Genomic DNA, 18,401 nt, shown 5'->3' with positions numbered 1-18,401 from the left:
TGCGAATAATGCTGCTGTGAATAGGGGTGTGCAAATATCTCTTCGAGATCCTGCTTCAAATTCTTTTGGATATATACCCAGAGGTGGGATTGCTGTATCATATTGTAATTATATTTTTAATTCTTTGAGGAACCTCCATACTGTTTTCCATAGTGGTTGCTGCTCCATTTTACATTCCCACCAACAGTGCACAAAAATTCCAATTTCTCCACATCCTTACCAACACATTATTTTCTGAGGTTTTTTTCCCCCACAGTTTTTGACCATTTTTTGATTTGATAATTAAAATTGATTTTTAATCCTAAGAGAAGTATATCCTTTATATTCTAAAAGAATCAGCCCTTCTTTGGTAATATGTTGCAAGTACTTTTTTCCCTGTTTTGAGTTTTGGTGAGTTTGTTATGTAGAAGTTAACATTTTTTATCTAGGGAAATTTCTTTTTCTTTTATGAGTTTTCACTGTGTCTTATAAAAAGGTCCTTCCTACTCTAAGATTATGAAAAGATTTATTTATTGTTTCTTTTAATAATTTGTCGATTTTTTTTCTTTTTAAATTGAAACCTTTGAATCTTTATCTTGATGAGGCATAGGGTAGGAATCCAGCTTTATACTTTTCCAGATGGTTTAGTCAGTTATCTAGCTGCTGATTTGTTGTCTTCAACAATTAAAATTTCTTTTTTAATCATACTAAAATATTATATATATTCTTGGGTTTACTCTGGGGCCTTTTTTTTTTTTCCCTGAGCCATTAGTGTACTGTTACAGTAAATGTTGTGATTAGTATATGGTGTGACTGGGTCCCACTCATTTCTTTAGGAGTTTTCCTGAGTTTTCTCTAATGTCTACTTCTAGGTGGACATTTTATCAGGTTCCAAAGAGGTGTTTGGTTGATTTTTTTTAAATTGAGATCCTGTTAAAATTTAAGTTTAGTATGGGGAGAATCAACATCTTTACATTGCTGAATCTTCCTTTCTAATAGCAAGAATATCTTTCTATTTATTCAGGTCTTTTTTTATGTCTAGCTGTGAAGTTTTAAATTTTATGTACAGATGATATACATTTCTTAAGTTTATTCCAAGGTATTTCATCTATTTTACTGCTATTATAAATGGGATCTCCTCGTCCATTATATTTTCTATCTTTATTGTGTATGGGAGAACTATGGAAAATAATTCTTAACACATCTTTTTCCCACATCAAAATCTAGTTTACATAAATTTTATACATATTTGACAGAACTAAAATTGACTGGGTTATTTGGTCAGTCTAATCCCTTACAGTCAGCAGCAATAATTTGCTTCCCTCAAAACAACCTTTCTTCCTATCTCCCTCTTTCCCTTCCCCTTCTACTTTCTCTGGAGAAATGTTTATTGAAAGCTACCATGTGACAGGCATTGTACTAGACACATGGGATAACTTTAACTCTTGCCTGCATACCAGTAATTCCACTAAGGTTTATCCCAAGATTCTTCTCCCATAGCAAGCTATTTTCACTTTGTGTGTGAGGGATTGATAGGCACACTTTCCCCACACGGGTCCAGTGCTCTGGGGGTAGGTTACTGTAGAAAGAGTGAATCTTTTTTTCTATATGTCACTTTAATTACGTTTAGGTATACAATTAGGTAGCATTAACTACCTTCACAGTGTTGTGCAGCCATCACCACTATCTGTTTCCAAAACTTTTTTATCACCCCAAACAGAAACTCTATATTCCTGTTAAGCAGTAATTCCCCATTCACCTTCCCCTCCAGCCCCTGGTAACCTCTAATCTACTTTCTATCTCTATGAATTTACCTATTTTAGATATTTTTTTAAGTGGGATATTTGTCCTTTTGTGTCTGGCTTATTTTACTTAGCATAACATTTTCAACTTACTTAGCAAATGTTTCATGTTGTAACATGTATCAGAACTTCATTCCTGTTAATGGCTGAATAATATTCTGTTGTATACCACACTTTGTTTATTCATTCATCTGTTGATGGACACTTGGGTTGTTTCCTCCTTTTGGCAATTGTGAATAATGCTGCCGTGAACATCGAGATACAGTTGTCTGTTGTCCTTGTTTTCAGTTCTTTTGCCACATAGCTAGGAACAGAATTGCTGGGTCATATGATAATTCTATGTTTAGCTTTTTGAGGAATTGCCAAATTATATTCCATAGTGGCTACACCATTTTACATTCCCACCAGCAATGTATGAGTTTCACTTTTTCCACATCCTTGTCAGCACTTATTATTTTTTTATATATAGCCATCCTAGTAGGTGTGAAATGACATCTTACTGCAGTTTTAATTTGCATTTCCCTAATAACTGATGACATTGAGCATATTTACATGTGCTTATTGGCTGCTTGTGTATCTTCTTTGTAGAAGTATCTGTTCAGATCCTTTGCATATTTTTTCATTGAGTTGTTTGTCTTTAATATATTTTTTGTTGTCATTGTTGTTTTAATATATTTTAAAAACAGATAATCTTACTGGATTCTTCTACTGTTGTGGAGAGTGGTTTCAGCTGATTTTCTTTGTTTTTCTCAAGCATGCAATCATAGCATCTGAACATTTTAGTAAATTCACTTTCTTTTCTATATATACCTCTTACTTTGTTCTCTTTTCAATTTGCATTGGCTAGCACGTTCAGAACAGTGTTAAAAAATGATAGCCGTCATTCCTCTTCCTTAAATTAATGATGATGGTTCTTGTTATTTCTCCACTAAACGTGATCCTGGCTTATTACATTGGAGAGTATTTTTCAGTTTGCAAAGAGTTTTTATTCAAACATGCATATTAGACTTTATTGAGTGCCATTTTGGTTTCCCTGGAAATAATTTTTATTATACTATCTTATATACAATGTAAAACATAATATTTAAATAATTTTATTTTTTAATCTTTAGATTTTGAACCATCCTTGCATTTCAGTACCTCGAGATATTTTGTTTTGATGAAGACTATATTATCTTTAAATATTTTTACATTATTGTTTATAGATGATCTTGGTCTGTGTTTTTCTCCTCAAGGCTTTCTTTTTAGGGAAGGTGAAGGTCAGCTTTTGTACTCTTTGTAACTATTTCTCATGGCCTTCCCACTTTACCATTCCTACTCTCAGCAGTTTTTAAAGCATTAGGTATACTTGTTCCTTAAAGGCTTGAAATAATTCACCTTAATCATTTTGAAGAGATTGTCCTCTTAGGCCATTTAATGCTTTTCTTGCCTTAATACAATTTAGATTGCATTTTCAGGTTTTGTGTTTTACAGGCTACATTTTTTTGTCCTTCCATTTACTTTTAACCTGTCATTCCTTTTAGGCATGTCATTTATAGAGAACATACTGAATTTGATTTGTAAAAATTTTTTTAATCTAACCAGTTTATCTCCGTTACATTTATTGTTTGTTGCTTTTGTCATCTTTTTCTGTTGCTTCCTTATACTTTCTCATTCCTCTTTTCCTATGTAGTGTGTGTTTTGTTTTCCTTTATCCCTTACTCTCCAGTATACTCTTTTAAATTCTACTAAAAAACCATATAACCAATTATAAAAATACAGTGTATTGTTAGTTCTACTGAGATGATCTTTGTTTTAAGTTTACTACCATTCAGCAAATACTTATTTAGGTGTACTATGTGACAGGCACTTATCTTGGCACTAGAAGTAGAGCAGTATACAAACAGTCCCTCTTTTCACTGAACTTACATTTTCATTATGAGAAACAGACATATTAAATACATGACACATTGTGATATGTGATATGTGTTATGGAGAAAATAGAGAGTGATCAGGTCTTACAACTAAGGTGACATTTGAGTAGATGCTAAGTAAAGTGAATCTGTGAATCGTGTAGATACCTCAAGGATATCTCAAGGAGTGTTCCAGGCTGTCTCTTTTGTCTCCTTCAGACTGGAACAGTTGTCAGTCTTTTCTTGACTTTCCTGACCTTAACACTTTGACGATTACAGGCCAGTTATTATGTAGAATGTCCCTCAATTTGGGTTTGGCACATGTTTGCTTATCGTTTATTTCAGATTGTATATCTTTGTTAGGACTATCACAGAAGTGATGTGCAGATTTCATTGCATCCTATCAGTTTTTCATTAAACTTTCAATTCTTTCATTTATTTCCTATTTTATTTAATGAATTATAACCTGTTACTGTCATTTATTTTGGTGGTCAATTTGTCCCTGACTTGACCAGTGGGAGGCCAGATCAAGTTGGCTTCTGTGTCTTTTTTACATGTCCTCCTTATTATTTGATTACTTCGTTTTTTGATTACTTTCTGGAACAAGATGTTCTAGGCTCATGTGTTATTTCTGCCATAGCTCTGGAATTTAGTATACTCAGGAAAATATATGTTGGCCAGAGCACTTAAGATTTCAGTTATTTAAAGAACACAGGGTTATGAATAAACTTATAGTCTAGAGTACAACTAGATACAGTGGGGAATATGTGGCATCTCTGAAGCTGCTTGAGAGATAGAACCCATTGTATCTGCAATATGAGCACCTGTTAGTGGGTTGTACATATGTTAAACGCCTAAGTATTTAATTAAACTTTAATAATTGATTAACATGCATTGGTGATTTCTTAATTTTGTTTTTGGCTAATAAGACATATGTAGAATGTATCTTTTTTTTTTTACATCTTTATTGAAGTATAATTGCTTTACAATGGTGTGTTAGTTTCTGCTTTATAACAAAGTGGATCAGTTATACATATACATATGTTCCCATATCTCTTCCCTTTTGGGTCTCCCTCCCTCCCACCCTCCCTATCCCACCCCTCTAGGTGGTCACAAAGCACCGAGCTGATCTCCCTGTGCTATTTGGCTGCTTCCCACTAGCTATCTATTTTACATTTGGTAGTGTATATATGTCCATGCCACTCTCTGCCTTTGTCACAGCTTACCCTTCCCCCTCCCCATATCCTCAAGTCCATTCTCTAATAGGTCTGTGTCTTTATTCCTGTCTTACCCCTAGGTTCTTCATGACATTTTTTTCCTTAAATTCCATATATATGTGTTAGCATACAGTATTTGTCTTTCTCTTTCTGACTTCACTCTGTATGACAGACTCTAGGTCCATCCACCTCATTACAAATAGCTCAATTTCTTTTCTTTTCATGGCTGAGTAATATTCCATTGTATATATGTGCCACATCTTCTTTATCCATTCATCTGATGATGGACACTTTAAAAACTACAAATAGAACTACCATATGACCCAGCAATCCCACTACTGGGCATATACCCTGAGAAAACCATAATTCAAAAAGAGTCATGTACCAAAATGTTCATTGCAGCTCTATTTACAATAGCCTGGAGATGGAATGTATCTTCTTTTATGCTTCTTTGTCCCTCCAAAAATTACAGAAGTGATTCGGAGAACTAGGAAATACAGGAACTATATATATAGGAGTAGAAACAATAGGATGTATATTCAAAAAGAAAATTCATTGCAGGTCCTATGTTGGCAATAAGGTGCCATTTAGTATTCCAGGCCCTGATCTTCCATTTGTCTCCACAGATGTGAATGACATAATTTCTCTTGGAAAGAAAATTTTTAGTGCTTATTTTAAATTATTTCAGTTTTTATATTGTCTGTTTCTCTATTGGAATAATGTATATTTTGCAGAAATTTTAAAAAGTGCTGAAGAATATAAGAAATTAAAATTAAACCTGTAATTCTGTCACCCAGAATAACTACTTCAGTATTGTAATTTGGGATATTTCTTTCTAGTTTTTTAAATTATATATTCACTTATATTATTTCTCTTTTATAAAATTCAGGTCACAGTGTCATGTTCTGTTCACTTAACTGTAGGTACATTGTGAACATTTTTCTCTGTCACCAAATATCTCAGTAACATGATGTTTAGTGATTATATAAACCATTTCACATTTATATAATTTATTTAATCATTCTATTGCTTGATATTTGGTTTGCTTGCTTGCTCTCTTGCTTTACTGACGTAACAGCACTTCGTATGTGTTCTCATGTACATATATATATATGCAGATTGAGTCAGCCTTAAACTCACTATTACCGACTTTGTAACCTTGAGCAAATTATTCTTTTTTGCATTATTCATCTGTAAAATGGAAGTAGTAATGTTACCTACCTTGTACAGCTCTTGCAAGGATTAACTACAATAATGTTTATAAAATCTTTAACAAATTGCCTGGCACACAGTAAATGTTCAAGTGACAACTAATAATATTATTAATAACATATTATTATTTTGTGTGTGACTGCTCCTTAAATGTATATCCAATAACAATGTTTTTCACACAAAAACTTGTGCACACACGTTCATAGCAGCATTATTCAAATAGTCCCAAATGTTCGTTAACTGATTAGTGTATAAACAAAATACGGCACCTCTGTACAGTAGAATAATGTTCAGCCACGAGAAGGGAATGAGCTACTAGCACATGCTACAACATGGATGAACCGTGACAACATATTAAGTGAAAGCAGCCAGACACAGAAGCCCTCATATTTTATAACTCTGTTTATTTGATATGCCCAGAGTAGGCAGATTTAGAGATCTGGTTTCATCCCTTTCATAGTAATTACTACATTTGTATAAGTGTTGAGGGTTTTTAAAATGAGAATAGAAAACTCACATTTGTCCTGTCTTTTAAAAGGACTAACCTCCGTTCTTTGTGCCCCTAGCACCAATTGTTGGTTCCTTTTGTCTAAGGCCCAGGACTTTTTACCTTAAAAACCCTCTTTTGAGGAGATTACTTTCATTCTAATCTCTATCGAATTTAACCCATGGTATTTTCTCAATGTGTAATGCCAGGAACTTTTAGGCAACTTTTTAGAAATCTGCCCAGTGTGGTTAAAGGTCGTACAGTGAACAAATTTTCATATTTCAAGTTTCACGATAAGGACTGATATAAAAACTTCACTTATTGGATAGTAAAAGAATCCTTTATTAACTACACAGCAGTGGTTTTAAAGAGTTTCTCTTGGATTCTTATATTTAAAATCTAATCAAATCTGCTCAAGCCAATAAATATTTAAGTATATATTTGCCTTAAGCTATTTGAGTTTTACTTCATTTTGGGGTTTTTTTTTGGTTTGTTTTTTGTTTGTTTGTGTTTTTGCGGTACGCGGGCCTCTCACTGTTGTGGCCTCTCCCGTTGCGGAGCACAGGCTCCGGACGCGCAGGCTCAGCGGCCATGGCTCACGGGCCTCGCCACTCCGCGGCATGTGGGATCTTCCCGGAGCGGGGCACGAACCCGTATCCCCTGCATCGGCAGGCGGACTCTCAACCACTGCACCACCAGGGAAGCCCGAGTTTTACTTCATTTTAACTAAAAGATTCATCACTTTACTTTTTCTTTTAGTTCCTATCTTCTGTGGACTAAATTCCATGCTAAAATAGTAAAACCTCACTAATTTGGATGACAGGAGTGGGTATTGGAAGAAGGCCAATCCAATTTATAGAAATAGTTATCATAACTAACCTTACACTTTTCCTATTCATTACTTGTCTTTTTCTCTATCCATGTCTCTACCCATCATTACCAAAGTGCTATACATATTAGAAGCAGTAGCTTGAAATTAATTTTTTTTGAAATTATTTTTTAATAATTTCTAGAGACTTCGAGACATTTTAAAATATTAAAGATGCAGTAGTTGGGAATTTTTAGGTTAATGAGTCTAGACATATTGGACTACTTTATTTTCTTATTATGAAATATTACAGACATGCAAAAATTACAAGCAACTAATGAATATCTCTGATTCCATCACTCAGCTTTTTCAAATCTTAGCATTTTGCTGTATTTTCCCAGGCCTTTTTTTCTTTCAATTTTCATTACGAAAATTTGCAAACACAAAAAAAATTGAGGGAATAGGATTATACCTGTATATCCTATACCTAGATTTAACAATTAACATTTTCCATATATGCTTTATTGTGTGTGTATTTTTGCTGAATTATTTGAAAGTAGCTTTCTGAACATCATGAATTTGCTCATAGCACATGTCCTAATATATGAATATGCACATATATAACCACAACACAGTTATTACACCTAAGAAAATTAGTGGTAATTGTTTGGTATCATGAAATTTTCTGGTTTCCCTGGTTGTTCTGGAAAGTCTTCAGTGGCTTAAAAAAAAAAAAAAGATTTAAACCAGAATCCACTCAAGAATCATGCATTGTGTTGGGTGTTTCTTTAATCTCTTTTAATCCAGAACAGTCCCTCCTACCCATGGAACTTTTCCCTCCCGATGCCATTGATTTATTAGGCAGAGTAAAGTCATTACATAGAATTATTAAACAAATCTGCATTCTGGATTTGTCTATTTCCTTTTGCTGGTATTTAATTTGTTCCCTTCTCTATTGTAAATTGGAAGATATAAAGCTGGATTCGAGCTAGGATAAAATTTTTCAGTAAGAAAACTTCATAGGTGATACTGTATGCATTATGTTGCATTGAATCAAGAGGCACATATTGTTGGTCTGTCCCACAATGAGTGATTCTAAGTTTGAGATCACTTGGAAAGATGGTGACCACCAGATCTCTACAGTGAAAAGATTGTCTTTCCTTTTGTAAATCAGTAAGCTGCTAGTTGATAACTTTGGCACCCTGTGAATGACCTGCTCTACAAGGACAGTGTTAGAAACTTTTCATCTGCAGTTATCTTTTCATTCTTCAACTGCTTAAGGGTTTGTTTGGTTTTTTTGGTAGTTTTTCTTCATAAGATAAATATATTGGGAAGAAGTCCAGTAATATCAGTACTCATAATAAATGCAAATAAAAATAACAAGATACCCATTTCCATCCTGGATTGGTAGAAATTAAAGTTGAGGGTACAGAGTATTCTCAGGGATATGGGAGAAACAAAGGAGTTTAAGTAACTGCTGATGTGTATTTACAGTATTTTAAAGGGCACTTAAGCAGTATTTGCAAAAATATTTCAGTACTTTTTTCAGCACTTGTACTGCCAGGAATTTACTCTATGTATACTTGTAAAAGTATAGCACGGTTAAGGATGTCATTGCAGCGTTACTTTTAATAGCAAAAAAGAAAAGGAAAAAATCTAGGAACAACATAAACATCATCATCTTGCAGTCATAAAGAATGATGTGATGCTATGAGCTTCATCAAACTCAGATTGTTCTTGTTCTCAGAATGTTTCTTATAGCACTTTGTTTTTGTTTCCTTTGTACTGTAGCTTTTCTCATCTCAAAGTGCTTTTTTGGTTTTGTTTCCTTTTACTCTTTGCATTGTGTATAAACATACCAGAAAAGTAAAAATTAAATCAGATGCCTCTGTCATGCCTAGTTTTCTAATTCTTAGAATCAGTAGGGTTTTGACGCTGAAGCACTCAAAGTAATATTCTGATTTTCATTGTTTGTTTTCCTCATGAGAATCCAGTGTAAATCATATAATGGAAAAGTGACATTTTAAGTATGAAAAATGTTGGCTGTATCCTAGTTACACTGAAATTCTTAAACTGGAAATACCTGTCATCTTTAATATCGTTAATATCTCTATATTTTTTATTCTTTTAAACAGTTCGTTTTCCTGAAGATCTTGAGAATGACATTAGAACTTTCTTTCCTGAATATACCCATCAACTCTTTGGGGATGAGTAAGTAACTTAGTAAGATATTTGTCAAATTAGTATGGCAAAAACATTTTTTTTTTAATTTAGAGATGAGAATTTATTTTCTTTACTGTTATTTTTCATGTAATTTATTTTAAAATATAAGAATGGCATTTTTTACATTGAGACACCAATCTACTATATAATACCTATCATTTAGTGCTATAGGTGCATTATCTCATTTAATTCTCATAATCTTAGCAATGGTATTATCATTTGTAACATTAACATTGGTGGGATTGGATAGTTGCCTAAGGACGTATGAATGGCTGAAGTTCAGATTTAGTCAGTCTGACTGCAGAGCCCATATTCATAACTACTCCTTTTTTCCTACCATTTTGCTATACTGCTTTTAGAAAACACTCCCCTAAATCTGGAAAGCTTAAGTTTATTCTGGGACAAGTAAATAAGCAATTAAGAGAAATTTATTTTCAGAAGCAACTTTAAAGATACGTCCTGGGCTATTCAGCACAATTCTTTAATTTCCTATACCTTCATTACATTATTAGAATAGTCCATCACGTTTTGTTTTTTTAACTTTTGATTTTGAAGAAAATTTCAAATTTACAGTAAGTTGCAAGAATAATATTCTGTATATCCTTTATCTACAATCATCAGTTATTAACATTTAGCTATATTTGCTTTAATCATTCTCTTATATAAATATATTGATAGGTTGTTGTTGAACCATTTGAGAGTAGGTTGCAGATATATCTTCTCTTACTCCTAAATTCTTTAGTATGTATTTCCTAAAAACAAGGACAGTAACCATAGTAGAATTATCAAAACTCAGGAAATTTAACATTGATACAGTACTGTTTTCTAATATATAATCCACATTTCAAACTTTGCCAGTTGATTCCTAGTAATTCTTTTATAACCATTTTCCCCATCCTGGATCCAATCTAGAATCACGTATTGCATTTAGTTGTCATCTCTCTTTAGTCCCTTTAGTCTGAAACAGTTCTTCAGGCTTTGTTTTCCATGGCACTGACATTTTTGTAGAGAATAGGCTAGTTTTATAAACCATTTTGGACTCATTTGATTGTTTCTTCATGATTAAATTCAGATAATGCATATTTTTGTAGTACCACAACAGAAGTTGTATATGTCCTTCTCAGTGTGTCATATCAGAAAGTCTATGAGGTCAGTTTGTCCCATTGTTGGTTAAGCTAACTTGGGTCATTAAGTTTCGAGGTATCTGCCAGGTTTCTCCACTAAAAGGTTATTGGGCTTTTCTTTGTTATTTATATGTAATCTGTGGGGAGATAGTCTGAGAGTGAAAATATCCTGTTTCCCATCAAACTTTCGCTCAGCAGTTTTAAAACTGTTAATGATTCATGTCAGTATTTTACTATGATTGTAAAATGGCGATTTTCTAACTCTACCACACCTTCAGCAGTTATTAGTTTGCATTCTGCTATAAAAAACAGCTTCTCTTCTTCCCCTTGTGTATTGTTTATATCAGAATAGACTCAGGGATTCTTTTTTTAAATTAATGGGTTATAATCTTTTACTGTTATTAATTTGATGCTCAAATTATCACAGATTCAACAAGTGGCTCTTTCAAACTGGCTTTTTGAGTCCTTTAGATATATCGTCATCATTTTGAGGACATGTTACCTTGTGATACAATAAGGTGTTCCACGTTCACCTTGTACTTCCTCTGCTAGTTCTGGAGTCGGGCATATTCTCAAGGAACCATGGTTTTTTTAGTAGGAAAGGGTGTTTAGACATAGTTGACATTTAAAATATTCCCTCTTATTGCTATTTTCTCTATGCATTATTTCAACATTTTGGACATATTTATGTGTTTTTAAATTGACAAATGTCTCTTCATGGAACAAGTTTTTGAGAATTTCTTATGAATACATCAGATTAGGCATTTTATGTGCTTTTAAATATTAATAACTGAATTTTACTATATATTGATTTGTGCCAAAATTTGAGCCTTTCATATTTTAAACAGGTTTTATTACACCATAAAAATAAGAATGCTTTCTCTTTGTATCTCTGTCTTTAAGGAGCTTTTTATTTTATTCTCTTCCTCTTACTGCTATTTAAAATCTCTTCCTATGGTAATACCTTAGTGAGTAGGATCTAATTTCACAGGTACTGCTTCCTAATGGCATTTTGCACACTCACTTTGCATGTCATTAAAAGTGGTGTGCTTGCATACCCCTCCTCTAAGGTAGGCAGATGACAGTCACATAATCATGATAACTCTGTATCTTGGGACCCATGACATTGATCTTGATCCTAGTGTCATTGCCACTCCTTTCTACTACATATAATTTTCAGAGTCCTAGAATGGACACTGCTCATATTTTGTTTTGGTAGCCTAGACAGAAATCTGGAAATGACACTGCTTCTTTTAACCACTCTTTCAGTATTCACCTTCAAAAAAAACCCTCTGGGCTTCCCTGGTGGTGCAGTGGTTGAGTCCTCCTGCCGATGCAGGGGACGCGGGTTCGTACCCCGGTCCGGGAAGATCCCACATGCCGCGGAGCGGCTGGGCCCCTGAGCCATGGCCTCTGGGCCTGCGCGTCCGGAGCCTGTGCTCCGCAACGGGAGAGGCCACAGCAGTGAGAGGCCCGCGTACCGCCAAAAAAAAAAAAAGCCTCTATCATACAATTCAGCTTTTTTTTTTTTTTGTGGTACGCGGGCCTCTCACTGTTGTGGCCTCTCCCGTTGCGGAGCACAGGCTCCGGACGCGCAGGCTCAGTGGCCATGGTTCACGGGCCCAGCCGCTCCGCAGCATGTGGGATCTTCCCGGACCGGGGCACGAACCCGCGTCCCCTGCATCGGCAGGAGGACTCAACCACTGCGCCACCAGAGAAGCCCTACAATTCAGCTTTTTAAAGTGTAAAGTTCCATGGGTTTTAGCATATTGAGAGTTGCGCAATCATCACCACTGCCAATTTTCATCACTCCCACCAAAATTCCCATTGTGACCAATTAGCAGTTGTTCCCTCTTTCCCCTACCCTCCCTAGCCCTGGGTAGCCACTAATCTACTTTCTGTCTTTATAAATTTACCTATTCTGGATTGTTTTTTTGGCCAGTGTGCAGGATCTCTGCCTACCAAGGATCGAACCCATGCCCCCTGCATTGGGAGCGCGGATTCTTAATCACTGGACCGCCAGGGAAGTCCCAGAAGACTTTTTTTTAAGCTGAAAAAGGGAATAGCAAGGCGTAGATGGGTAGCGGGGAGCAAGGTTGGAAAAAAATAGCAGCAGCTCCAGATCTGCTTTCTGAGTTCATAAGTGGGGTGTGATCAGACAGGTACTACCACTCACCACTTTCAACAGCTCTGGATGTTGATGATGGATGCAAGTGGTAAGTTGGAAGCACTGGGCTAAGGCTACATCTTAGCCACTTGCCTAGCCAGGAATCAATTTGACATTGCTTGTCTCTGATTTGAAATGCCTCCTAGTAGTAGCAACAGTAAGAGCAGCAACAGTAGCTGTAGTATACTTGTACAATGTGACAGTCAATATTATACACAGTTTACATGTATTAACTTGTTCATTTAACCCATAAAACATCCTTGAGGTAGGTGTTATTATTCTCTCACTTTATAAATGAGGAAAGCGGAGGCCCAGTTTCATTCAGTATGGTTCGTTTGTGTATTTGTTTTTAATAAGTATAGTTTAAAATCTCGAAACTACCCATGAAGTTAAACTTGTTTATATGTAGGGTTAATACTTTGTCATGACTTTGTAAAGATTCATTTTCGGGTCTTAGATTACTGCTGTTTTTCCCCTTTTAGTGAAACTGCTTTTGGTTACAAGGGTCTGAAGATCTTGTTATATTATATTGCTGGTAGCCTGTCAACAATGTTCCGTGTTGAATATGCATCTAAAGTTGATGAGAACTTTGACTGTGTAGAGGTAAGAACAGAAATAAATTTATTTTTAACTGTTTTCCAATTGAGTATAAAACAGATTATAAGATGTAAAGGTTTGAGGGAGGAGAGAATCTGTTATATAGCAGCTTTAAAACCACATATTTAATATTTAGTCATGGAGATGATTGTCTGCCTGTCATTCCAGTTAACGCTGTGATCATGATCCTTAGCCTGATCTGTTTCCTGAGTGGACCTTTTCCATAAAAACCTTCACTTGGGCTTCCCTGGTGGCACAGTGGTTGAGAGTCTGCCTGCCGATGCAGGGGACACAGGTTCGTGTCCCGGTCCAGGAGGATCCCATGTGCCATGGAGCGGCTAGGCCCGTGAGCCATGGCTGCTGAGCCTGCGCGTCCAGAGCCTGTACTCCGCAACGGGAGAGGCCACAGCAGTGAGAGGCCCGCATACCGCAAAAACAAAACAAAACAAAAAAAACCCTTCACTTGATCAGAGTTGCATTTTATTTACCAACTTTAGTTTTTTATTTTGAACATTAAAAGTATTTATTTTCCCCAAAGTTAAGATGGAGGGAACTAGCTAAATTTTCTGCATTTACTTCATGTACAATTTTCTTATTAAAATTTCTCTTGCCATATTTCTAATCCCAAATTTCCTAATATATATTCCTTTATGAACATGGATAATTAAGCTGATTACAATATAAAACTATTTGAAGCAAATGAACCAAAAGAGGGTAAAGGCAGAGAGTATGAAGCGTATGCACCTGTGGCAGGCTGAATTATGGCCCCACCAAAGGCAGCATGACCACAGAGGCTGAGTAATGTGGCCCCAAGCCAGAGAACACTAGTAGCCACCAGGAATTGGAAGAGGCAAAGAACAGATTCTCCTTCAGAGCCTCTGGAGGGAGTGTGGCCCTGATGACACCCTGATTTCAGCTCAGTGATATTGATTTTAGATTTTGCCTCTAGACTGTGAGAGAATACGTTTCTGTTGTTTTAAGCCTCCATGTTTGTGATAATTTAGTACAGCAGCCATAGGAAACTAATACAGATTTTTGTACCAGGGAGTGGGATACTACTGTAACAACTAAAACTGTAGAAATGTCTTTAGAAATGTGTAATAGGTAGAAACTGGAAGAATTTTGAGACACATGATAGAAAAAGCAAGTTTGCCTTGAACAAACTGTTGGTAGAAATATGGATGTTAAAGGCACTGCTGGTGAGGACTCAGAGCAAAGTTAGGACCATGGGAGAGAAAACTTTTTTATCATCTTAGAGAATACATACTATATCATTATAAAAGAGAATGTTGATAGAAATAGGAATGCCTTCTAGTACTAGTAACAGTCCAGTAAAAGGTGCCTCTGGTGAGGGCCCAGAAGGAAATGAGGAACATGTTATTGGCAACTGGAGTAAAGGAGATCTTTTTTGTATAATGCCAGAAAGCCTGGCTGAATTGTGTCCTGCATTAATGTGGAAAGGAGAACTTGTAAGCAATAAACTTGAATACTTAGCTGAGTAGTTTTCCAAACAAAGTATTGAAGCTTTGGCCTGGTTTCCTGCTTTTCGTAAAATGTGAGAGGAAAGAGAGAAATTGAGGGAAGAACTGTTAAGCAAAAAAGATCTAGGACTTGATGATTTCGGAGATTCTCAGCCTGTTCTGAAGACACTAAAATTAGAAGATTCATTATCAGGCAAGTGTGCTGTGGGGAGAAAGCCAAGAGTATGGCTAAGTAATCTTGTTTTGCTGAAGAGATAGGCACGTGACTCACTGTTCTCAGTAATCTCAACAAAGCCAGGAATAGGGATTGAATTCTATGATATGAATTCAGGGAACATCTGTGGAGGACTGCCTTGTCTATTGACATGAACCTTCATGGTATACACAGATTACCCACAAGGTTTTTCGCGAGTGTTATATCAGCGGAAACACGGCCAGTTTGGACTGACAGAATGAGGGAAGGCTAATGGACTTCTAAAGTTCTATAGGCAGGAAACAGGCTGATAACACTATTCAGCTGCAAACATGTGCTACCTTTCAAGAAAAAGGAAGAACAATTTTGAAGGTGGAGCTTCAGGCTCAGAGGATGGACCCACAGGCCACAGTATTCCCAGGTCTAATGGAATATGGATTAAATTAGCTGGATTTTGAAATTGTTTGGTACTGGTGACTTATTTCTTCCTACCATTTTCTCCCTTTTTTTGGCTGCCTTGGGTCTTGGTTGCTGCGTGTGGGCTTTCTCTAGTTGAGGCGAGCGCGGGCTACTCTTCATTGCGGTGGCTTCTCGTTGCGGAGCACAGGCTCTAGAGCACAGGCTCAGTAGTTGTGGCGCACGGGCTTAGATGCTCCACGGCATGTGGAATCTTCCCAGATCAGGGCTAGAACCCGTGTCCCCTGCATTGGCAGGCAGATTTTTAAACACTGCGCCACCAGGGAAGTCCCAAAAAATTATATATTTTAGACTTGTTCTGTTCCTGGGCATTCCTGTTTAAAGATATTGAAGCCAACTTTTTCAAGGCTTTAACTAACTTTAAATTTCTGACTTAAGCCTTTTGCCAACCTTGTGCCCCACCCTTTTATTGTAAAACCTTCTCTCATTACTTGCATTTGTTGATTTGCCCCCTTATTATTATTGTTTGGTTTTCTTTTATTGTAAAGGACTTGCCCAAAGTCCCACAACTAGTATCAATAAATGATTCATATTGTACATGGGAAAGAATCACTTAGTCGTAGTATGCATAATATATAGTAATACCCTCTTAAAAGATGTGATTATAGAACTGTTTATGACCTGTTCTAAATGGGCCCAGGCGCTTGTGCTTATTAGTTTTTATTTCTGTTTTTTACAATGTGGATTTATTTTTGCCTGCTTCCATACTTTTATGCTGTTAGATCTCAATTTACTGCTGGTGTGAGGGACTTTCCGCTTGCAAACAGTCCCCTTATGGGTAAAAAATACCATATTAGTAAACTTAATGGAATTGTAACATGAATCATATATAGCATAAAGAGGTCTAAAATAGTCTCTTATATCCGTTATTCAAACTTCAGTGTCAGAAATACTTTGAGCACTTACTTTTTTTTGTTCCCATCCCACTCTGTTTGAGATGCCTAAGCTTGTCAGATAAATAATATGTAACTGCACTTAACATTTGTTTTATTCAGTGGTTTGTGTCCCTTGGAAATTTTTGAAAATTTGCAGATATAAAAGTGATTCTGAATAATACTGTAGTTGTGGTGATTTGATACTTGAAAAGATTTAATCTTAGATAAACTAGCATTTAACACAGACTTAGTAAAATGGAGCTTTTTATAATCAAATATTTCTTATTAGATTGTTAAACTTTCAAGCCCGGCTAGATACTCTTTAAAAATGCAGTGGTGGGGGCTTCCCTGGTGGCGCAGTGGTTGAGAGTCTGCCTGCCGATGCAGGGGACGCGGGTTCGTGCCCGGGTCCAGGAAGATCCCACATGCCACGGAGCGGCTGGGCCCGTGAGCCATGGCCGCTGAGCCTGCGCGTCCGGAGCCTGTGCTCCACAACAGGAGATGCCACACAGTGAGAGGCCCATGTACCGCAAAAAAAAAAAAAAAAATGCAGTGGTGGGTTTTTTTTCTTGTGTTATACAAAATTCACTTTTGTTTGAGGGGTTTGCTGGTTTGGGGTTTTTTGTTTGTTTTTTTTTTTAAGTTTCGGCTGGCAGTGCTGAATTTCTTCCAAAGGAACAATTGACTTAGTTATTGATGAATCTTTCAAATATTATGTGCAGTGAAAATAGCTATGTATTTGCATCGACTTCTAATTGTTCCATTCTTGAAAACCAGCTTTCTCCATTTAGAAGTACTGTGTTAGGAGTAAGAAATCCATCTTTTATAATGCCTTTTTGTAGGACTATTTATTTGCTTCGTGGTCGAAGATCACTTATTTAAATTACATGCTCAAGCAGAGACCTCTTTTTCCCCTTATACAAAAAGAATGGGTAGCAGATGTGGGAGGAATGGGCTTGCCTCTTCTCAGTTTGCAGTGCGAATGTTCATTTCACAATGCCTTCTGTGTTCTTGATGCCAGGAATCTAGTGGCAAACAAAGCAAAGTCACTGCTCTCATGAAGCTTACGTTCTTGCCAAGAGGAGCAGTCAGTGAACAAATATTAAATAAACAAATTAATATGTATGAAAATACGCTAATGTATGAAGAAACATTTTGCTGGTTTCTGAATGAAGAGGAGACAGCCATGTAATAATCTGAAGGGATCAATGTATGCAGAGGCCCTGAAATGAGAACATTCTTGGCATTTTTGTTGTCCAGAAAGATCACTGTTGTTAAGACGTTGTGGTGATGGAGAGAAAGGTAGGAGATGGTTGAAGGGGGTTGGCGAAACTAGGTCATACGGAGTAAGAGTAGTTGATAGCCTTTGGAGGTTTTAAGTAGGTGGGGGTTATATGATAGGGTTTATATTTTTAAAAGATGATTCTGGCTGCTGTGCAGAGAACACACTGTAGGGGGCAAGAGTGAAAGAAGGGAGACCAGAATGTTGCAGTGTTATAGGCCACACTGCATTTAGTTGTCTGGTTAAGGATATCTTTGGAGGTAGAGCCAGTAGCATTTGCTGTTGAATTAAATGTGATTGATGAGGGAAAGAGGAACGAGGAGGATCCCATTGCTTAAGCAGTAGTGGTACTATTCACTGAGATGGGGAAGATAGGAAAAGTAGATTTAAGTGGAAAAAGCCCAAGATTTTTGTTTTAGATGTATTGTTTTGAGGTTATTACATAATATATCATAATTGAGCTTTTGCAGACTCTACTATGTGGCATTATTTTTGCATATGAAAAATATAGCCTTTTAGGTGGTCAGAAACCACAGCAAATCTGCTTAGAAGTTATTTGCTTGTTAAAATTTTGCCATTACATTA

The 18,401-nt window shown here is 36.2% G+C and overlaps 1 protein-coding gene across 4 annotated transcripts in view; it reads left to right on the top strand.

Moving 5' to 3' along the window:
- The window catches only part of HAT1 (histone acetyltransferase 1), a 50,163-nt gene that overhangs the window by 7,555 nt on the left and 24,207 nt on the right, over positions 1-18,401 (top strand). For all 4 annotated transcript variants that reach the window (XM_060151433.1, XM_060151437.1, XM_060151434.1 and 1 more), the window contains exons 3-4: positions 9,533-9,608; positions 13,394-13,514. In XM_060151433.1, the coding sequence (XP_060007416.1) occupies positions 9,533-9,608; positions 13,394-13,514 (197 nt within the window). The remainder of the gene's footprint in view (positions 1-9,532; positions 9,609-13,393; positions 13,515-18,401) is intronic.

Source organism: Lagenorhynchus albirostris, chromosome 6 (assembly GCF_949774975.1).
Source record: "Lagenorhynchus albirostris chromosome 6, mLagAlb1.1, whole genome shotgun sequence".
Lineage (NCBI taxonomy): Eukaryota > Metazoa > Chordata > Mammalia > Artiodactyla > Delphinidae > Lagenorhynchus > Lagenorhynchus albirostris.
Note: the sequence above shows the minus strand (reverse complement) of the source record. Positions and strands in the feature narration are given on the sequence as shown.